The sequence below is a fragment of the Eretmochelys imbricata genome, chromosome 9 (genome assembly GCF_965152235.1).
Source record: "Eretmochelys imbricata isolate rEreImb1 chromosome 9, rEreImb1.hap1, whole genome shotgun sequence".
Taxonomy (NCBI): domain Eukaryota; kingdom Metazoa; phylum Chordata; order Testudines; family Cheloniidae; genus Eretmochelys; species Eretmochelys imbricata.
The window spans coordinates 63,626,961-63,649,828 of record NC_135580.1 but is presented as its reverse complement, the minus strand read 5'-3'; the positions used below and the strand labels follow the sequence as shown (position 1 = coordinate 63,649,828).

The 22,868-nt window shown below is 49.3% G+C and overlaps 1 protein-coding gene across 1 annotated transcript in view; it reads right to left on the bottom strand.

The window, feature by feature from the left end:
• Positions 1-20,188, bottom strand: part of LOC144270031 (gamma-aminobutyric acid receptor subunit gamma-4) — a 71,216-nt gene extending 51,028 nt beyond the window's left edge. Inside the window, exons 1-3 of the mRNA XM_077826199.1 lie at positions 20,133-20,188; positions 10,486-10,634; positions 9,956-10,023 (exon numbers count right to left, since the gene is read on the bottom strand). Of these exons, the coding sequence (XP_077682325.1) occupies positions 9,956-10,023; positions 10,486-10,634; positions 20,133-20,188 (273 nt within the window). The remainder of the gene's footprint in view (positions 1-9,955; positions 10,024-10,485; positions 10,635-20,132) is intronic.
• Between the last annotated feature and the right edge of the window lie 2,680 nt (positions 20,189-22,868).

Below are 22,868 nucleotides of genomic sequence, written 5' to 3'. Positions count from 1 at the left end.
CGGAAGGAAGACTCTAAGTGCCTTTGACACCAGTTAACACTGTAATCTATAGTGATAAACCCATCACACAACAAAAGAGCTGTAAATCCCTCCAGCAAACAGCCACCATCAGCAAAAATTAATTAAAAAGCAGAACTTCCTGGTCCCTCAGGTCTCCAACAGAAAGCATCACCCCTCCCCGCATGGCCACAGCCTCCTCCCCCTGCCATCCCCAAATGCCTGTTCTCACAAACACCATCAAAGAGAACAACTATAGTTTTGCAAATGATTCACAATGAGACCAAAGAGATAATACTGAGATTTGCAAAGCTGTTGCCAAGGGGAATTGGGCACCCAAATGCCATCAAGATTAATGGGACTCTAACTGGGCATCCAAATCCCCTAGCCGGCTTTGAAAATAGCAGCATTGTTTGTGACAGCTCATTTGGCCAGCCATGTTCCTGGCCCCCATCCAAACATCTCAGCGCACAGCCTCTGTAAGTGTCTGTGTCAGAGCTGTGCCCTTGAATAATGAATCAGGACGTTTTTACACTTGCCCCATCAGATGCAGTTGGAGGCTGGGATTTCTGAGGTGAGTCAGGTGCCCAAATCCCACTGAGAGATGATGGGAGCTAGGTGTACAGCTTCCTTTGGGCCCTTTAGAAACCCTGGCCTAGCTGTGTGGTTAGCTCGGAGACTCAGCTTTGTCAATGTTACCTGAACTCCTAACAGTAGCATCAGCCTCTCCACTCTCTCGTCCAGGCCTGTCCTCGGGTGGCCTCTAAACGTACCCCTGGTGGTGAGGGTGGCCTCATCCTCTGCCAGTCCTCCCTCCTGGATGGGAGGGGTCTTGGACTCCCACTTCTGGGGCCAAATGTTACAGGGTGACCCTGACATGGGTGCCCTCCAGGAGCTGAGCTTGGCAGCACAGGTGTGACCTGCCTCAGTTTCCTCCTCCAAAGACCTATTGCAAAGACCTATTGTCAACAGCAAATTCAACTCTTTTATTCATATAAAAAGCCACAGTCCACAGATCCCTCATGGTAAAAAGAAGTTCTCCCATACCCCCAAAGGAGAACAAGGTGACAAGGCAGCAGCTCTTCAATCCCATTCCCAGGTCACCCACTCAAAAGTCATTAAGCATGTGATCCCAGTTCCTTTAGCCCCACTCCCCTGGCCATCTGCCTGAGAGCTCCCAGGCCTGCTTCTCTCCCAGGAACCTTCTCCTATAGCCCCACATCAGGACTCCTGCAAGAGGCTCCCCCCAGTGTTTCACTGCCCAGGCCTCCTCATCTGAGTCTCACCCCTGCTCCTGGGGACCTCTCTTCCAAGTCAACACCTTGCTTCTAGGCCCAGCTTACGCTGACCACACTGGTTCTTCTTTGCATTCCTAGGGGCCTCTGCACAAGCCTCCCTGCCACTCAGCAGGGCTCCCCAGCTCTAACCAGTCCGCCCAACAGCTTTCCCCCAAACTCACCCCCCAGCAGCTCACCGTGACAGCTCACCTTCAGTCTTCCAACAGCTCCTTTCCTTGGCAACCCCCGGGGCTCCTTCTGCCTTTCACCTGTTTCCAGGCACCTTTCCCTGGCACCCTCCCGTCTTCTAGGGCCAGCTGGGAGACAGCTGACCAGGCACAGCTGCACTTGCCTCCTTCCTCTTAAAGGGACCAGTCACATTGTGACAAGGCCCTTCTCTTCCTTCAAGCCTCTCTCCTCAAACTTCTCCTTACCAGCTTACCTCCAGCTCCCAGGTCAGACCCCTCCTTCATCTCCAAGTTCTCTGACTGCCTCTCCTTGATTGGCCTCTCGTCCATCCTCATCATCACTGGCGGCTTCATTGTCTTTGCTGATGTGCCCCTTACCCCTTTCCCTCTGCCCTTTCCTCCCTAGGGCCCCCACACTGGGTCCATAGAAGTCAATGGGAGTCAATCTGATTGGGATTTAGCGCATATTCTTATTCAGACTGCCATGCCCATCCTGGCCATTCCCTCAGGGAGCTCACTATCAGCCATTTCCACTCTATCTTCAGCCTGCCTGTGATCTCACCTGCACTGATGACTCCCTGGTGATGTTCAAACAAATGAAATGTTTGAAATGACCCTATGGGGTCCTTGCCCTGCTGTAAGGCTGTATTTCATCACACTGGTTAGTCAGTGCACCCAGGGGTTTTGAGTGTAGGTCAGATCAAATCAACAGTATGCCCCAGAGAAGGGACATACGAAACAACACAGCTTAAAACAATAGCTCATTTCTGCTGGGCAAGTACATTACAGACTCTTCCCCCATGCTCCTGAGCGGGTGCGAGACCCCCCATTCCTTCCCTCTGTAATCTGTGCCTGTCCTAGGAAGGGAGTTTAATCTCACACACCTGGTGGATCGTGGGGAAGACCCAGAATTAAACCAATCAAATCAGCAACCCCACTGTGTCCCAGGCCCTGAAGCCGCCCCTTGCAAAGAAATGTGCTGTAATAATGACTCCTAAAGACACCTAACAAAGCCCTTTGCTAAAGAAGAGTTAAGGATGAAAGTGTTTTCAGTGGAGTCCAGTTAACATCCAAGCCACAAGATGACCTTCTGGAAATGAACAGGGAAGGGATCTACTGGTTCCCAACTGCCATACACTACTTCCTCATTCATCGTCACCCCCACCTGATTTACACTGCCCACCCAACCCTGACTGTGCCTCTTAGCTCCCACAGAAACCTTCCCCACTCAGCTCCTGAGCCAAACCCAGCTCAGTCAGACTCCAGAATGGGGTGTTTAGGTTTTGGAAACAAGATGAGGCAAGAAAAGGGCAAGGGCCGTTTTCAGAACACACCCATAGGCAAGATTCTCCACTGCCTTCCCCCTGGGGCCATGCCTGTTCAAAGTGATGCAACATACTACCAGTGCTTATTGATGCTTCAGCAGTGGCTAGAAGCCCCAGTCGAGGTCAAGACCCCATTGTGCTAGTCCTGCACAGACACTGTCAGAGATGCTGCTGGCCGCGGGGAGCTTACAATCTGCATACAGAAGGTGGGGAAGTGATTTGCCACGGTCACCCAGCAGGTCAGTGGCAGAGTTAGATCCCAGGCATCCTGACTCTCACTCCAGCACGCCGTGAGGTACACCAGGCTGTCCCATGCTGACTTGAGAGTGTTTTACATCTGCTTTACACAGGGGAAAGTGACTCTACCCGCTGAAAGGCAGGAGGGGAAAAAATCAGCCCCCAAATCTTTACCATACCTTTTCTGATTTTTACCAGCTCAGCAGAAAAGCTCTCCCCTGGGTTGATGTGTAGAGTGTGAAATTTCAGAGAGATCCTTCTTTCTTTTGTACAGGGATTGAGAGGTTTGTCCATTGTTAATAAATAACTCTAAGTATGAGCCAATAATCAACACACAGAGATGAGATAGATGGTCGTTTCAGTCTGTACAGGATACTGTAAAGCTTGTTTGCATTTTTTCAGCCTGTCTGCCTTCAGCTAGCTCCTGATTAATAACACTGTTCACACTGGATGATTGATGAGAAGGATCCTAAATTCACACCTAAAGCAGGGCCTTTCAAATCCCCTTTTCATTTTTAAGGAACAAAATAAGTTTTCTGCCCTGATGTAATTTATCATTTGAAGGTTGAACCAGAGATGAATAAGATGACAGCTCCCACCACTGATAAAATAGTGCCACATTGATGGATGAAGGGGATATTATAATTAATTTGCATTTCCATAGCACCCTACTCATGGATCAGGATCCCATTGGGCTAGGTAGTTAACTATTACAGTACGGTGAGAGACTGAACCTGTAAGCTAGAGCACCAAAAGCACAGACCACTACTACTTGAGCTAAAGGAATAGCTCCATCAGCCAGTAGCAGTAGTAGGCTCTTATATTCCAGGTGGCCCAGCCACTTAGAAGGGGTACTGACACGCTTAGCCAAGGTGCTATAAATAGTGATGTAACTGAAAGATGTTAGCATTTTGGTCCCTGTGTACTGCACCTTTACATTTAGAGGAGTGTCTGCTGCTAGCAGAGCTGTTTTCCAGCTCAGATGCAGAAGGTCACAAAGTGAGTCTCACACACTATGCTCTCGCAGGCATACTCTTGTTCTTTGTCTAGTTGTTGATTTCCTTACTTTGAAATGCAGGTCATCTTGTCTGAAAGTACATGGTTTGTTCTTTGCATATGGGAAAACATCAGAGAGCGATCAGGCAACCAGGAAGAGCTCAGAGTTTGGGGGAGAAGTGAAGAGGTTCCTTGGTTAAAAAGCAGCAGCACAGAAAAGGTAAAAGATCAGATGTGAACGGTTTCTATTAAAACCAGATGGCAGAAGAATTTGGATCATATGTTCAGAAGCTTGGGTGGTGTATTTCTGCCAATGCCACTGAAGACAGTACCAACAGAAAGTCCTAGTGAAAAGCAGTCTGCATTTGCTGGAGTCTGGAGAGCTAAGAACCATACAGAGTCAAAGCAGTCTCCTTAGGCCAGGACAAGTTCGGTCGCACTTCCTTTCATCACTCCTAAGAAGGAGCTACTGCTCCTCTGACACACGGGTAGAGTTGCAATGGCACAAGTGGCACCTGACTCCTATTGGAGGTCAGTGAGAGTTAGGCACCTACCTGCCACATGTGCCTTTGCAAACCTACCCTGCAGTCTCGGAGCTTTTCAAAAGTGATTCGAGTTCTTGGGGGCCACAGTTGTGGGGGTTCCAGCCTGAGATGTCAGGAAGTGGGAGCATTCTCAGCCAACAATATTAGGCTCACTTTTGAAACTCTTGGCAGATCTAAGTTGGATTCCCAGCTCCTCCTCCTTCCCTCTGACCAGAAGCCATGTTAGCAGCATGTGCATGTACTATAAAAAAATCCAACGGGGCCAGCTGTGACTCTGACACACAGCTGTCTTGCGGAGCCGGCGGCATCACGCTTCCCAGGCCCCGCTGCTTCACCCTGAATGGTTCATCGGAATGGAAGTCCTAGCTGCAGTGATTATTTAGTGCACAGAAAGTTCTGCTTGTCAGAGGCTGCAGCTGTGTGAATCGGCCCAGCAAAAGCAACTTCTCTGCTGGAGCCCTGCAGATGTGGGTCATTTCCCAGAGCCAGCCATGCCTTAATGCTCCTTATGCACAGTGAGCGCACAGTGCCTGCACCAGAGACTCTGCACATTCCTGGATCCCAATTTAGAAAAGGATTAAAAACTTGCACTAATACTTAAAAACACCTCCCCCTTGTCCCCGAGCTCATGCTCTAAACTCCTGGTTGCATCTCCCATCTTCTGACTTACGTTTCTTTGCTTGGGGAAAGGGTAGAGCTTTGCAGGAGAAGGGGATTTTTGTAAGTGGAGGTCAGACAGAAATGGATCACTCTCACATGTCAATGCTATTGGTGCATATAGTGATCAGCTCTGTGGATCACAGGCCAGGTCCTCAAATGGTGTAAATCAACAATGACCTCAATGGAGGCATGCTCCTTTACACTACCTGAGTATCTGGCCCCATGTCTACACGGCATGAACTCCCCAAGTTCCCTCAGCATTTGCTGGGCTGAGTGTAAGATATGGGATGGGAACAATCTCCTTTGATTCTTACCAAAGCCTGTCCAGGAATCTGGAAGGATATTCCCTGAGCGTTACTCATAGACTGTAAGGCTAGAAGAGACCATCCTGATCATCTAGTCTGACCCCCTGCACTTTGCAGGCCACAGAACCTCACCCACCCACTCCTATCATAGACCCCTAATCTCTAGCTGAGTTACTGAAGTCCTCAAATCACAATTTAAAGACTAAATTACAGAGAATCCATGATTTACACTAGTTTAAACCTGCAAGTGACCTGTGCCCCAGGCTGCAGAGGAAGGCGAAACCCCCCAGGGTCTCTGCTGATCGGACCTGGGGGAAAATTCCTTCCCAACCCCAGATATGGTGATCAGTTAGATCCTGAGCACATGTGCAAGACCCACCAGGCAGATACCTGGGAAAGAATTCTCTGTAGTAACTCAGAGCCCTCCCCTTCTAGTGTGCCATCTGTGGGCATTGGGGATATTTGTACTAGCAGTCACCGATGGGCCACACACCATTGTAGACAGTCTCCTCATACCATACCATCCATACATTTATCAAGCTCAGTCTTGAAGCCAGTTAGGTTTTTTTGCCCCCACTGCTCCCCTTGGAAGCTTGTTCCAAATCTTCACTCCTCTGAGGGTTAGACATCATCTAATTTCAAGCCTAAACTTGTTGCTGGCCAGTTTATATCCATTTGTTCATGTGCCAGCATTGGCAGTTGATATAAATAACTCCTCTTTCCTCCCTGGTATTTATCCCTCTGCTGTATTTATTGAGAGCAATCATATCTCCCCTCAGCCTTCGCTTGGCTAGGCTAAACAAGCCAAGCTGCTTGTGACTCCTCTCATAAGGTGGATTCTCCATTCCTTTGTTCATCCTGGTAGCCCTTCTCTGCACCTGTTCCAGTTTGCATTCATCTTTCTTCCACATGGGAGACCAGAACTGCACACAATACACAAAATCCATGATCTGGAACATTGTGATTGCGGCAGAAAGTGGTGTGCAGAGAGCAAATTAATGTGCAGCTTTTGTGAATAAAGACACAAGCTCTAGGCCTCTGCATCTGCCTCTCCCTCACTCCAAACAAGGCACTGAGGGTGAAAGGAAGCCACATCAGCTAGAGAACACCTTCACAACAAACCATGTTCTGGCATGAAGGGGCTGCCCAGGAGCTCCAAGGAACTTTCTGCCTTAAAAGAGTTAGCAGATGAAACAGAGGGAGAGTTGCTGGGACACAGTGAGATGGAGGAGGCGGAGGTGACACATGGTAATGGAGCTGTAGCAGCTGTCCAGCTGTCTGTAGCTTCACTCTGAGGCCTTTTGTTTTAGGTGTCCCGCACCTTTACATTTCTGAGGACTCATTTTGTTCCACGAGTCGCTGCTGCCTACATAGGAGATGCACACACTATGCTCTCCTATGGAGACTTTACTTTGGGTCTGTCTTATTGTTGTTTTCTCCTTGGTAAAATGAAAGCCATTTAGATAGACAGCATGTAGTCTGCTTTGTTAAGGGAAATATAATGGAACTCATGGAAACATGGGCAGCATTAAGAGCTCACAAATCCCACTGCTCACAGCATGTTAAGAACTGATGTAAAGTGCTGCGCTGACAAAGGCATCTGCAGTGCACAAAGGATGTTATTAGTCCTACAAACTCTACCTGTTCTTGAGTGTCATCTACTGGCACTTATCTATTAACTAACTATTACATGTATATACAAGCAGAGAGCTCTCCTGTAACAGGTGGGATACACTGAACCAGACAGGGAACAGACAGGAGGAATGGACATGGAGCAGGAATGGGCAGAATACAGAGAATCAGAGTGAGCGGTCCTGATAATTTTTAAGATCAGGGATTTTTATTTGCTGATTTTCTCAGATCTTACCATGTCCTCTCACTGGCTCTGAACAGTACATTAAGATCTGATGGCTGCATGCTGTGAGCAGCGGACTCTGTCTCACGCCTGAGATAGTGGCAGCAGTATGGAGCAATCATATGGGCTCATCCCACCTCATATCTCTTGCATCCCTCTAAGTCCCTCTCAGCTGATGCCTACGTTCCAGCACGTATAGTGCAGCTAGCAGCACTGGACACTGCTGGCTTGGTTGTCTGCCTTACCCACGGGGCTACCTGGAATGCAGCTAAGAAATTCAACATGGCAGCCACCCTGCTGCACCCCGCCCCTTCTCCTTCTTGGGGAGAGGGGTGTTCTCATCACTTAGGTGTGTAACTTTCACCTGCCTTGAGCCACCTCCCTGAAAAGCACTGGGCAAGGGGAAGCAATGGAAGAGGCCCTCTGAATATAAGATGAGGGAGTCATTCCCTAAGCCTCCTGATAATATCTTCATTATTCAAGCAGTGCACAGCCAGGTCCCCATCTGGCTAGCTTGCATGCTGCCATCTGCAGTATATACTTCCCAGGGGCAAACACTGCTACACCTTATGGCTTAGATTTAGAGACAGTTCAAAAGTTTTCATCAAAACTTAAAAAAAAAACAAAAAAACCCCACAACCTTTACCTCACAGCCACAAAATGGTGGCTCAACCAAAATGAACCCATTTGCAGAACATCTTTGTTTTGGCTGAAATTGTCCAGTCTTCCAATGGAAAAAAAAAGGAAACTGAAACATTTCCACTACAAACTTTCAGCTTCAATTTGTTTTTTGGCCAAAAAAATAAAATAAAATAAAATCTATTTTTGGTTTCCAGGAAACTCCCTCCCTTCCCCAGCCAAAATTTTACTGATAACTATCTTCAAAACCTTTCAGTTTGTTTCTTTACTGAACACATGAATGGATTTCATGAAAAGTTTTTTGGGGAAAAGGAACTTTTTAAAAATTTCTCCAAAAAAATAAATTGGCATTTTCCAATCACCTAGAGTTAACCCGTTGGGGCAGAGACGCTCTTTCTGTTGTGTGTTTTTACAGGGCCTAGCGCAATGGGGTCCTGGTTCTTGTGTGGGGCCTGTACATACTACTGCAATTAAAATATGAACATTAATTATGGCTGGTTCCATCCAGAACTCATACATGGCAACCTACAAGCTCATGCACCCATGTTTCACGCTATGATTCCATTACCATAGCAACTATCTCCAGTGGGTATATTCCTATCTCTCAGTGAATTACACTGCTCTCTCACACAGCCTAACATCTCATCGTGACACACTGTCAACCCAGGAGCATCAGTGCAGTTCACTAGTATGAAGGTTGCCTGAGAATGAGAGCAATCTCCTTCCTTCCCGCCAGGCTGGGGGAAGCAGTCACCCAAAGATGCCTGTTCATGCATCAAAGACCAGCAAGACAACAGCATCCATCACTGTCAGAACATCGTCTGTCACTTGGTGGTGCAGGATCATTTATCCAAAGCGCAGGCACCTGGGGCATTTGGAGAAGGGGGTCCTGGATTAATGGGGTTCACTCACCACTGGGTCTGGGGATCAGCTCTTGTTCAGTCTAGACCCCCCCTTCCATCACTCACTCGCCCCATGGTCCCTCTCACTCTCCAGGACTTGGGGTGCTTTCTCTTCTTGACTCAGCCCTCCGGCCAGGTCACTGTATCATTTTCTCCTTCCAGGGTTGCCAGACAATCCCACCAGACAATCTGCCCATGTACCATCTCAGGCAGTCCTCCATGCCAATTCCCAGTCTGTCCCACTTCCCCAGTGGCTGGTACGGGAATCTGGGCCCATCTGCTACTCCAGGTTCCAGCCCAGGGACTCTATCAGTGGCAGCCAAAGTCTGTACAATCTCAACCCTCACTGCTCATTCTTTGGGCTTCTTCCTTGCATAGGCTTTCTTCCCCACAACTCCTCTGGGTAAACCCCTTCCATCAGGGTCAGGATTCCAGGGCTTGCGGTCCCTGCTGGATCTCCTTCTACCCACCACTCTGTGCCCAGAGAGTGACTGCCAGCACTTTCCCTGCAACCCCACTCTGCTCTCAACTTTCTGGCATTATACAAGCCCAGCCTGCTCCTGCCCAGCTGGGCTTCATCATCTCTTAGACCTTAGCAGCCCTGCTTCTCCTCCAGGTACAGTTTATAAGGTTAATTGATCCTCATCTGAGCCACCTTAACCCCTTCAGGGCTGGTGTGTGTATGTGTGAGGGGAGGGTGAACACCCCATCACACCCCATCACACCTGGATCCAAACTAGCCTTCTCTTTGGCCTGCAAAACCAGAACCCGACAGGCAAAGATTTCAAAGCCCCAGCCTTGCCTGTCTCCAGCAGCAATTAGCTGTGCTCTCCCAGGGCTCCTGGCATCTCTCCCCCAGGGAAGGAGAAGGAAATCTGGATCCCTCTGTAGACGTGCCACCTTAGCCATGACAGATGACACAGGGATGGGAATGACTTGGAGGCATTTCCAGGGGTGGGAGGCTCAGTCAAGAGCCCAAATTCTCACTCCCTACAATCTCCCTTCGCCCTAGTAGCCTTTAACACTCACCATCTGGATGACAGAGACCGGCCCGATGCTGTTCACATAGATATCCACATCTATGAATGTGGGCTTGACTGGAAAGAGAGTGAAAAGGATGTGGGTGAGCCAGGGGCAGGGGTGTACAGGGAGGAACATGGGAGTAAGGGGGGAACAGGCAGGCACAAGCTGAAAGCCCCTGAATTGAGGGCTGGGAGACACCAAGAGAACTATCAGCTCTAGACCTGGAATGTGGGCGCATAGATCAGGGGGTTCTAGAACAATAGCTTGAGGCTATTTCTGTTACGGAATGGGGACTGCAGGGAAGAACTCACATGGCTGGAGTCCCCTTTGCAGGTACTAGTGGACACTGCTGGGAAGAAGCTCACAGCACTGGATTCCCCCCAGCTGGTGCTGACAGGCACTACTGCGAAGAAACTCAAAAGGTCTGGAACAAACCAAGAATTTCCTGGAAGCGACCATTAAAAATGTACTCCCGCCCCACACACCAATGGGCCTGGAGACCCAGCAAAGGCTAAGGCTCGGAGGGGGGCACTTACTGCCGATGTCGGGCCTCAGTTTGTTGTCGTAGTTCTTCAGCAGTGAGTTGAGGATTTGTGTGGCATCCGTCTCCTGCGCCTTGGGGGTCAGGACCCAGGTTTTATTGATGCTGAGGTAATCGTAGTCATACTCCTCCATGCTTTCTGTCCTGGAGTAAATAGGCAAAGAATGAGCGAGCTGCCCCCATGGCACCAAGGCTACCCACCATCACAGGGATAGAGTAGTACTACGCCTCAGAGGAATACACCGCCCTTGGGAGTTTCTCTGTGTCTAAGGTTCTCCAGGTCTACCTCAGACACTTGCCCAGCATTGTCACTATGTCCTGGGGCAATGGGTAGATCAAGCTGGAGTGGGAAGGGGAGCTGGATTTCCTACCATTGCCCTTTTTCTTTTCCCCACTCCAAGGTCAGCTTGAGGCATTTATAAGGTGCTCAAGGAGAGAGAGACTGGAGCTTTCCTTGCTACTAGGGTCAGGAGGGCTCCATTCCTTCCTTTGAACCACTCAGGGGAGCTGGCTATCCATGGAGGGGAAGCTCCCTGCACTCTCCTGGAGTTCCCTCTGGAGCCATGTTGCACATTTGTATCCCTACAACCGGCCTGTGCCTAGCAAAGCACAGTCCTGCCCTCAGTGAGAACATGGTGTCCTAGCCACAAGGAGAACTGCACCTCAGACCCCTCCTGTCTCATCAAGTCCCTCCATAACCAGAGCTCAGGCTTTAAGCCCCTGGCCCCAAATGGAACCACACGATTCACCCGCTGTCAGGGCAGGCCCTGGATGGCATCCCCTAGTACTAGCTGAGATTACCTTAGCAGGACTGATACAGGCTCTGTTCCCCACAAGAGCCCTGACAGTGGTTATTATACTGACCAGACAGCCTTCTCAAAGCCAAGCCTTATTTACTCAGAACAAAAGCATTTAAGGACAACAGGTCTTAAGGGAATAAAGCAGCCTGTATGTATGTCTAGCGTACCAGGTGTCTAATCATCTTTCACACGGGGATCCTGGCAGGTCTCAGATTCCCAGAGATCCCCCCATAATCTCCAAGACTGGCTGTCATAGTCTGGTCCCTTAACTCACCAACCATTTCTCCCTGCTTCAGAGAGAGTCCCCTTGAAAAGTGTTCACTTCCAGGCCTGGCAAGACAAGCTTGCCTCTTCCTTGAAGCTAACAGTTTTCCCCACTCTCTTTTCAAGTGAGTGCTAGGCTGCCTTTATCTAGAGCTCCTGGGTTGCTTTGCTGTTTGCTTTTCCCACAGCTCCCTACTAAGTCAGATCAATACAGTCATCCAGGAAGTTCCAATAACCCCCAAATCCTCAACTTCCTGCTGAAGAACTACAACAATAAACAAATAACTGGCCACACTATTCATTCCATCAGTACCTTGCAGTACCGATCGATTACTACAGAGCAATTCCACATCTACATTTGCTATGACTTTTAAGAATGTCTCCTAGCTGTACATGTCAGTTGTCATTCTCTCCAGTGCTGGAGAGGGCTTCTCCACAGGAGCTGCCATTGTGCTGATATATCCCAGCGATGGTCCTGCAACGCTGACATGGAAGCAGGCCCTGGGAGTGCAGACCTCCTTTTAATACGCAAGGAGGCAAAGGCTGGCCGAAGGCTTGAATGGAAACACTACTCCTTTCCAAAGTTGCAGTTAATTAATCAGGGGTTCCTAGTGTTAAAACCCATATAAAACTTGTTCCATGACCTGTCTGAAACTTTCTGCCTTTCCCGTGTACTCAGAGGTGGAGGTGTTTCTGTTATCAGAGGATCAGACCCATTTAGCTGTCTGCCTGCCTCTGTGTTTTAGATATTTACACATTGTGTCATCGCTTCCTGTCTAACTGCTCATTATCCCTTTTGATTATGCGAAAGGAGTTGTCTGCAAGTTTGCTGGGATTCACTTCCCTATCCAAGTGGACGCAGTGATTGGACTAGGTTGTATATTATGCTGCTGTTTGCCTTTTTAACATGCCTGATAGGAAGAAGCAAAGAGTGGAGATTGTTGCAGTGGGAAAGAAGGGATCACCTGCTAGCAATGAGCCACCTACCTATTTAGTTGGGACTAAAGGTCTTGGGCTAGAGGCAGCCCCACAGGCACAGGCTGGAGTAAATTACACACTTCCTTCCACTAGCCTGGCCCAGCTCAGGGTAGAATAACTCAATAGAGAGTAGGCAACCTTGGCATTATGCCTCTCCAGCTACTGCCACCTATCCTTTGTGTGGTGGTGGTTCACAACAAGCCCTGTAATAGAGGAATTAGACCAGCAAAAAACAGAGTAACCCTGGGTTACATCTAGACCTCAACTTAATGTTCTTTAGACCCTCTTGTAAGGGATCCCTGAACAGGTCACATGCAGGGATTGACCCCAGGACCTCTGACTTGAAAGATGACACACTGCTACACCTGATCTAAAGACCCAAGTCCCACAATGGCAAGGCAGTAGCAGACCCACCAAACTCTATACCAGATGCTGCCACCAGAGCTCCTATATGCTATGTCAGGGTGGGTTACTCTACTCTCTGGCTGGCACAGTAACATCAATTAGGAGAGTGGGGTTTCTTGTGTGATTTGGACGATTTTGTGTGTGGCATTTCCATATTGGCAAAAGCCCTAGAGCAGGCCCATTTATACCAGTGTAAAAGAGCTTTTGCCAGTACTTATTTTGCTCCCTGGTTTGCTATAAGCTACACCAGAGAAAGCACATTTTTGTTGGTATAAACTGCATCTGCACTAAGGTTTTCCAGCATAGCTATTCCAGCAACCCTTTTCTAGTACAGACCTGGCCTTATCCCCTGTTAAGAGGTAAAGCATCTTGTTATTAGATCCATGGGAAGGATTTAGTTCAGTTCCAGGTGAAATGGTCCTTTTCTGTTGCTACGCACCATTGCCAGGTTGTGACAAAAATATCTGGAAGGAGGGCGTTTGTGTGCATGTTTGGGTTAGGAAAGGGTGTGGCTCTAATGACACCCTTTCCTAGCTCCCTGTTTCCAAGCTCCGCCATCCCAAATCCTACCATGTCAGGCTGGGAAGATGTACTAACTGATGCCCAGCAGCTACTGCAAAGACAGAGCAAACAGGGAGATAGAAGGCCACCTCTGTGCACCAAGCCACACACACAGCTGCCAATGGAAATGTCACATAGCAAATAGTTAGCAGTCAAGCACATGCCGTGGCTGTTCCCAAGATTGGAGGATGTGTCTCCTTGTGCCCAAGCAATTCTGACTGGCAACTTCTGACAGGTACAATCCAGCCCCCATATGTCTCCTGCAGATGCAGGGGGAAGCTGGATCCCTGCTCCTCACATCAGCTCATCGAAATGTCAAACCACTCACCTCTCAGCATAGCAACGCAGCTGAGAAGCGGGTGAGCAGAGTGAAGCAGTCAGAGCTCAGCGAGGAGCTGGGCGGGCAGCGGGGCTGTCAGACACCTGGCGAGGAAACCCCCCGGTATGGCAAATGCTGTGAGTGACACAATCACTCCCTGCCCTGCGACCAGGCCCATGCGGCATGTGTGATAGCGATCAGATGCACTCTTGTTTACAGATGAAGTCAGACATCCCCTTCTTGGGCAACGTGTGACATTATTGCACAAGAACACAGTGTTTTTACTTTGTGTCTGTGATCTCGAGTGTTGCTTTTCTCAAGCAGCCACTTGCTGTGTGGAAGACAACAGGCACAAAGGGGACCGATAGCTGCCGAACAATCAGAGCCTCTATTTCAGTCTGTGGGGCCAGCTAACCCAAAGAGGCCAGATTTTCAAGGGCTTAGCTCCCAACGAACTGCTCTCTTCTTCAAATCTGGCCTCAATTAGAGGAGCTGCGCCTCTCCAAAAATTCTAGCCCTAGCAGTTATGCCATGTGGTGCAGTCCAGCAAAGAGGTGACTGGGAGTCAGGAGATCTCCATTCTGTTCCTATCACTGCCACAGTCATTTAACCACTCCCCCGTGCCTCAGTTTCCCCACTCGCAAAAGGTGGACGATGTTACTTCCACATCTTTATGAAGTGTCTTGAGATCTATGAATTCATAGCACCAGATATGCGCTCTGTATTGTTTTTATCATGGGAAGTGACAGAGCAAGCTTCTCCGCACCCTGACAGCCAGTGTGCCCCAACCCTGGGATAATTCTGTACTCATTGGCCAATCAGTGCTGCTGCAATTAGAATTTAGCATCAGATACAAATGAGGACATTTTTGCGATGTGGACAGCTGTCCTCCGGGAAGCAGCCTGGTGCTGTAGATACATCGTACCGAACAACTGTCACTGGATTTAAGCTGTCAACGGGAAGGTGTAAGACTCAACCCCCTGAGCTGGCCAGTCCCTTTCACATGCTTTTATGGCCAGTAGTTTTTACTTTCAAACCTAAACTACAGGTGCACAGCTGGGCAAACTTTTTTTGGGCAAACTTTTTTTAGGCAAACTGTTTATTCGCCGCAAAATGCAGTTTTGGGTTGTGAATTTGGGTCAAATTCAGCAAATAGTTTCAGCCAAAAAACCAAAGATTTTTCCCACCCAAAAGTCAAAATGTTTCATTTCTACTTTTCATTTAGAAATTTAGTTAGAGTCATTTAAATGAGCAAGCAAGCAAATGAATGGGTTAAAATAAACCACCCACAAATGAAACAAAATGAAAACACAAAAACAAAATATTCTTTTTCAGGTTGCATGCAGTGTTTTGTTTGCTCCAAAATCCAATGAAATAAACAGAAAAGGCTGTGATTCACTCAGCTCTCTCTAAGTGTAAGCCCAAGGTTAGTAGAAGTCAAGTAGCAGACCCTAGGTTTGTTATCCTGGGGCTTGAGAGTCTACACTTATTTGTAACCGTAGATTAGGAATTGTTGAACCCTGGGTCTACACTGCATCATGTGGGCCTGAATCCAATCACCCATACCCCAGACTTCCTAGCCCCCTCCCCAAATGTAGCCACTCTGGTCCTTTGTTCATGGTGCAGTGTGGGAAAACTGAACTGTCCAGAGGAGAAAGGAAGTCAGCCCATGCGATTGTGGGATACTTTTGGCAGGCTCCCAGAGCACAAGTCCAGTGGGGCTGTGTCTAGCAATAGGGCTTGCACCATGGTTCCCGGCTTGACTTAGGCTTGGATCCGCCACCCCTGTAGGATCCTAGGTCAGAGTCCCAGGTTAGTGTGATTTGGGTGTAGACTAAAGGGGGTGAGGCTTGAGACTGAGTTCATACCCTGGGCTTACTCTGCAATGTGGACATACTCTAGGTGTCCATGGGTGATTATTATCCCATACAGTTGCATATTTACTTCTTGAGGGATCTGCTTGTGGGGGGCTTCCCATGTAATGAAAATATCATGCACCGAGCTCTCCTTCCTGCCACATGTAACAGTGCCACTGAGTATCTGTGCTAGGTAGGATAAAAGTCTCTGTACATTCAGATATGGGCAGAGAGGAGGAAATAAGCAGTCTGGCCAGGGTGAGCCCAACCCAGAGGGGACACCTCGAATCAGGACCTGATAAAGAACCCTCTGCATGATGTTACCCCAGGTGTGGGTTGCCCTTTGGTGGGGATCTAGAAACCCCTGCCACAACTACATGCCTCGCCCCCAAATTAAAGGGGCAGGCAGAGCAGGGTCTTGAATGTATCTGCGTGGGCTCTGACGTGCAGGCAGTGGGGAATCCCTCAGAGAAGGAGACCTCACCCAGGGGCACATTCTCTGAGGTGGCATCATGGGTGGGCATCTCAGATACCACACAACCTAACCAGCCCTTCAGGAGAAGCAGAAGCTCCTTAACTGCTACCGACATGGATCTCTCCTAAAGATGGGCCCAACACAGACCCCTGGATTCACACAGCTTAGCACTTTGGGTAAGTTCAGGTTCTGATCTGGCTTGGGATGGGCTCCAACCTGCAGCATCCCAAAGCAGAATCTGTGACTCAGCCCACTGCACATTTATTGCCTTCAGTGCCTAAGGCCCAGCTGCAGGGCCCCATTGTCCCAGAGGTCAATTTTCTGCCGCACTAAACTAAACAGGTCCTCAGCTGGTGTCATGTGGCGTAGCTGCGTTGCCTTCAGTGGCAGGAGCTGTGCCCATTCACACTGCTGGGGATCTGCCCTAGGAAAAGATGACACGTAAGACGCCTCCACCCCTTTGCTGGGTGGGTGGTCTGGGGTGTGCAGAGTTAGCTGAACACAGGATCCAGCTGATGCCAGGAGACTTGTCATTGCAGCTCATGCTGGGCGGAGAGATGGCATGAATCAGTTTGAGCTCCAGCAACTGGTCACATCCAGGCTGAACCTCACTTGGATTGAGCCACGGGCACTAAGTGTGACAGAGTCACACATCACAAGCCGTAGCTGTGAAAATCCAGCGGAATATGGGCTGGGAATCTGGTGACACTCATTCCCCTCCCGCACTCCCCCCCAGCAGCCATCCTCTCCCACCCCACAAGCTCCATGCTTAGCTTAGAGCTTTCATGCTCCCAGCCTCAGAGTTCACTAGGATCTGCACATTAGTACAATTGCACTGGGGTTCATGAAGATCCACACACTAGTGCAAATGCACTGGGGTTCATGTTCCCAGCCTTGGCGGTCCGGAGGATTGGCACACCAGCATACTGGTATCAAGATTCATGCTCCCCACCCCAGACTGTATTTGTAATGGGATTTGATCGGCTTTACGTTGGCTTATTCTGCCAATTAGCGTCAGCCAGTAAAATCCCTCTTCCCCTGAGCCCGAGGGGGTAATGATCTGCTGACAACATGTTCTTTTCCCGATCCGGCCGTTAAGCTCACCAGCAGGGTTAGGAATAGTAAAAACGTGAACACCCTTGCTTGGGGCTTTCAGCGCTGTCTACAGAAAAGCTTTACAAGCTGTTGGCTGTGGGACAGAGTCCTAATTGCCCCACACAATACCACTGGAGCGTCCCATTGAAATGGGCATCAAGGGCCCAGGAAACAACAGGGACCTGCCAACCTGTAGAGTTTGTCAGAGATGAACGCTCCCACCCTCCTTCCTGGCTCAGTTCTGCAACAATGGGGTGCTCATCCTGGGATGCCCTGGGTCCTTTCTGATCATGGCTGGCCATCTTGCATGCTGGATACATACGCTCCCTCCAGCCACACTGGCAAACCGTGCTCTCCTGGGAGTAGACCCTGATCTGCTGAAAAGGGGCAGGCAGAAATGCACAGCCTCCTTGACCCATGTGCATTAGTGGCTGGGTCCTACAAGACACTGAGCGTCCCCTCCTACCCATTGCAGTCAGTGGGAACGGCTGGCACTCACAGCCAGAGATGAGACACATCTGCAGGAGATTTGAGTTACAAAGGTGCAAAAAGAACCTAAGGCTAACGTTTTTCTCTCTCTGCATGGAAAGAGTCCTTTGAAGTCAAAGGGATTTACACCAACTGAGGAGCCTGGCCAGTAGCTAGAAGCATCAGCTGGGTTCCAAAACAAACCAGAAGAGAGAGAAAGAGGAAATTAAGACAAAAAGGAAAATGTAACAATACTGACACCATTAGGAAATGTGTGTCTGCTCTGTGCTTGTGCACTGCAGTATCTTTTGCCTAAGGCTCTCAAGGCGCTGTAGCGTGGGGTGAAAGTATCATTATTATCCCCATTTCACAGGTGTGGAAACTGATGCACAAAGAGAAGTGACTTGTCCAAGGTCACGTAGTGAGTCAGTTGACCTGGGAACAGAGCATAAGAATGGTCACACTGGGTCAGACCCATGGTCTATGTAGCTCAGCACCCTGTCTTCTGACAGAACAGAGGCCAGTGCCAGATGCTTCAGAGGGAAGGAACAGATCAGGGCAATTTACAGAGTGATCCATCCCCTGTCGCCCACCTTCTGGCAGTCAGAGGTTTAGGGACACCCAGATTATGGGGATGTGTCCCTGACCACCTTGACTAATAGCCATTGATAGGCCTATCCTCCATGAACTTACCTAATTCATTTTTGAACCCAGTTATACTTCTGGCCTTCACAACATCCCCTGGCAATGAGTTCCACAGGTTGACTGTGCGTTGGGTGAAGAAGTACTTCCCTTTGTGTGTTTTAAATCTGCTGCCCATTAAATTTCATTGGGTGACCCCTGGTTCTTGTATTGTGTGAAGGGGTAAACAACAGTTTCTTATTCCCTTCTCTGCACCAGTCATGGTTTTATAGACCTCGATCAGATCCCCCTCTGTTGTCAGTTTTCTAAGCTGAACAGTCCCAGTCTTTTAAATCTCTCTTTGTACGGAAGCTGTTCCAGACCCCTAAGAATTTTTCTTGCCCTTCTCTGTAACTTTTCCAATTCCAATATATGGTTCTGGAGATGGGGTGACTAGAACTGTATGTAGTATTCAAAGTGTGGGCATTCCACGGATTTATATAAAAGCATCATGATATTTTCTGTCTTATTTTCTATCCCTTTCCTCACGATTCCTAATATTCTGTTAGCTTTTTCAACTGGTACTGCACTGAGCAGATGTTTTCAGAGAACTATCCACCCTGACTCCAAGATCTCTTTCTTAAGTGATAACTGCTAATTGAGACCCTATCATTTTGTAAGTGTAGTTGGGATTATGTTTTCCAATGTGCATTACTTTGCATTCATCAGCATTGAATTTCATCTGCCATTTTGTTGCCCTAGCCCAGATCTCCTGACTCCCAATCCTCTGCATTGAATATGGGACCAAGGCAATGGTCTTTTCTTCAGAAATCATCCCTTTCGGCAGCGTACTAGCTGCAGGGGATTGAGGGGATGCTGATGGGAGGGTGGGAGTTCTCTGCTTGCCTGGCATTCAGAGCAGTGGCAAGTTCACGGAGGCACACATGGCATGGTGCTGAGTGAATGGTAATGGCAGATGGGCAGAGCGGGCACAGCACGTGGGGTTGCGGGGAACGGGGGAGCCTGAAATGCCACGTCTGGCCAGAGAAGCAATTTCCACCCCGGCTGGAAGCCAATGCCAGAAAACAGATGAGAAAGCCCACTATGTGGAGATTCGTGCTAACCATTGTCTGACAGAGCCACCTCCGGGACCATCTCCTCTCTCCCCACTGCACTTCCAGGCCCTCTCATCTGACTCTTGAACCGAGCAAGGGACACACACTATTCCTCACGCAAAAACAATACTTGGCGCCTTTCACCTGAGCCTCCCAAAGTGGAGAACAGCTGTTAATAAAGACAGGCAGCGTCTCTGCGAGCTGTCATGCCCCATTCTATAGGGGAGAGTGGTGAGGTGCTGAGAAAAGAAGAGACTTATCCAAGGTCACCCAGCAGGTGACAGGGCACAAAGAGAACGCAGGGTTCCTGACTCCCGTGCCAGATGTATAGGGGAAGGGAGCATCCCTAGTTAATTGCTCATCACTCCAAGCACCTATCTTCCTCTTTGTACTACGCTTAACATGCTTTTAGTCCCTTCCCTGCAGGGAGCAGAACTGGTGGCTCAGCCCCAAAGGTCCCATAAGGCTTCTTTCCTTTCCATGACTCCAACCCCACCTGGCATGCGAAATGAAGGCAGAAGGGTCCAGCTTGGACCAGACAAGCAACACAGCCTACAAAATACAGCCGGGCTCATTAGGAGCAGGCAGGCGAGTGGATGCTAGGGACAGGGTGAGGGGGCTGCTGTCAATCCCAGAATCTCTTTGGGGTTGGGGTAGGTACATTAGCAGAAAGCAGAGTTCTCACCTTATCTGTAGGGCGGGATAGATTGTCAGGTACATCAGGAAAACTTTCCCAGACATCTTAAACGCACGAGCCAGGCGATCCCAGGGAAGCGCAGTGTCCACATAAAGAGAGGCAGCTCGGGCTGGCGTGGCTACAGTTTGACAGATTCCTTCCTATCCAGTTTACAGGGGGGCCCAGGGGCTCCCCTCTCTCCTTCGCCAGTCTGCCCCAAGGGATGGCCAGCTCAGTCCAGGTGTGCTGCAGCTGGAGTCTCTGGGGACCAGGAAAGAAAACACTTGTAGCAACCAAACAAAAAACTAAAGGTGGCGGTGGCAGGGGAAACCCACCCAGGAAAATCCAAGTTCAGAAGGAGGAGGAAAACCAAGCCTGGTGCCTTTGTGTCTCCTTGCCCTCCAGCAAGTTTAGGGGCTTTTCTTCCATTCCTGCCTGTGTGGGCACTGTCTCTGTGGCTTTATTGTTGAATTCCCAGTGCCCAATCTCTTTACAGAAGGGTTTCCCCTCTTCTCCCAGCTCACCAGCTGTGCCTGTGCCCAGCAGACAGGTGCAGTGAGAGCTGTGTGTGCGCACAGCACAAGCCCCACCGGTTGCTATTGCAGCCTAGAATACTGAAATCCTCTTCTCTCTGTCCCCCTCCTTTTCTCTGCCCTTCTCTCTCTATTTCTTCCTTCTGTGCTTCTCTCCCCAGCCCTCCCAAACTCGCCCACCCTCCCTCCGGCTTTTAATCCTTCCTTTCCGATCCTTTTGGAAAGAAGGGTCAAAGTTGGGCATTTCTTATCCTGCTCCTTGGCAGGAGAGGAGCAGAACGAGTGAGAGGGAGACTGGCAGGGAAGAGGAAGAGAGATGCTCAGAGGACTCACTCAGGGTCCTAGCTCCCCCCGATTTAGTGCAAGGGGTGGAGGAGGGCCTCCTCCTTCCCGGCAGGGCAAGGGTTAACAGCTGCTTCTTGAGCCTTTCTTAACGGGAAAAGCAAAAGCAAAAAAAGTTCAGTTGCCAGGCTGACAAAGGCTGTATCCAGAAATCAAAGGGAAATGCCTATTTGTGCGTCACCGAGTTCCCAAACGGAAGCTTTTGGGAAGGAGAAAACCGGAATTCATTAACTTGTGTAAAGCTCTCGCTCTCCTCTTTCACCTAACGAGACATGACAAGGTCGTCGCTCGTTAGTCACAGTGTAGTGTAAACCCACGTGCAACGTTTTGTTAAAAGCTGGGGAGCGAGGCTGTTGCTAGCAAAAATGTGCCAGAAGCAAATGCCAGCAACGCTGCGCACCCAGTGCATTGTGGGTGCTAATGCACTAGAAAGCATAATCACTCGCTGCCCTCCCCACCCCCCCGCCCATGAGGCGAAGCTCTCTGTGCACAGCCTTGCTCCTGGGTTATGTCCAGGTCTAGTGTCGGCCCATCACAAAATAGCCAGGGCCTCAACTCACAAGTGCTCATTCATGGGATTCACACTGTGAGCAGTGGGCTTCTCTTGCAGAATTGGGATCCTTCGCTCTAAAGGACATTCTGAAACGCAGCTTTTTGCCCTGTGCATCCCAGAGCAGACCAGGCAACTGGGCATCATATCACATCCCTCCTTAAAACTCTCCTTTGCCAGGATGCTAACAAAAACTTGACCACGATTAGACGGCTGGTGTGCTGAGACCACTGCCTTGCATGCTGGCCAATGCTGTCTCATTGTTTCCCTATACACCTCTCTCCCCCGGCTGTTTTTCTGCATGTGTCTGCGGTCTCTTTTCTTATAATTAAGGTCTGTCTCCACTTCGAGCTGTTTCCCAGTGTGTTAAAACTACAGACGTAGCCACTGCTGTGCAAGCAGCCGGGGCTAGCTGCTCTGAGTATGATCCCGTCCAAGACCCAAGGTATGTACTCGGGGTGGTTAGCCTCTCCCACTGCTCATGCCACCATGGCTGCGCTTCTATTTTTAACACATGAGCTCAATCAGAGCTAGCACAGATGTACCCTCAGATTGTAAACTCTCTGGGGCAGGGATCATCTTTTGTTCTCTGTTTGTCCAGTGCCTAGCACAGTGGGGTCCTGTCCATGGCAGGGGGTCCTAGGCGCTCGGATAATAATAATAATAATAAATAATAACTGACTTGTACACTATTGCCAATGCTGTTCTGTTGCCATACAGGGAGATAGTGCTGCTTCGTGCAGGCATCAGGAGACCTGTGGGCTGATCCCAGCTTTGCCACTGATTCACCGTGAGACCTTGGGCAAGCCATTTCACTCTGTGCTCGGTGGCCCCATCTCTTAAAAGGGGATAATACGTGTTCACCTTTCAAAGCGCTTTGAGATCTTTCACTGAGAGACACTGAGAGGATTATTCAAGAGCAGTCATCACATCCTGTCTCTGGGAGTGGTTCGTTCTGCCGAGCCAAAGGTGAAAAGGCCATAACACAGCTTGTATGGGGAAAGGGAAGTTGGTCGTGTGGCTAGGACATTGGTGTAGGCCTCAGGAGTTCTGGGCTTAATTCCTGGCTCTGCCACCGATTCACTGGGTGACCCTCGCCACATCACTTCATTTCTCAGTGAATCACTCCCCCCTCAGTTAAGTGCCGATAACGCTTCCTTTGTTTAGCTTGCAAGGAGGAGAGTCTTACATCTCAGTGCAGCCCCTGGCCCAATGGGGCCTTAATCTCAGATGGGACTTCAGTGTGCTACCATAACACAAACAATAAATAACAGTAACACACCTGGCCAATTTTGCAAGGCTGGTCAGTAGCAAGGCAAC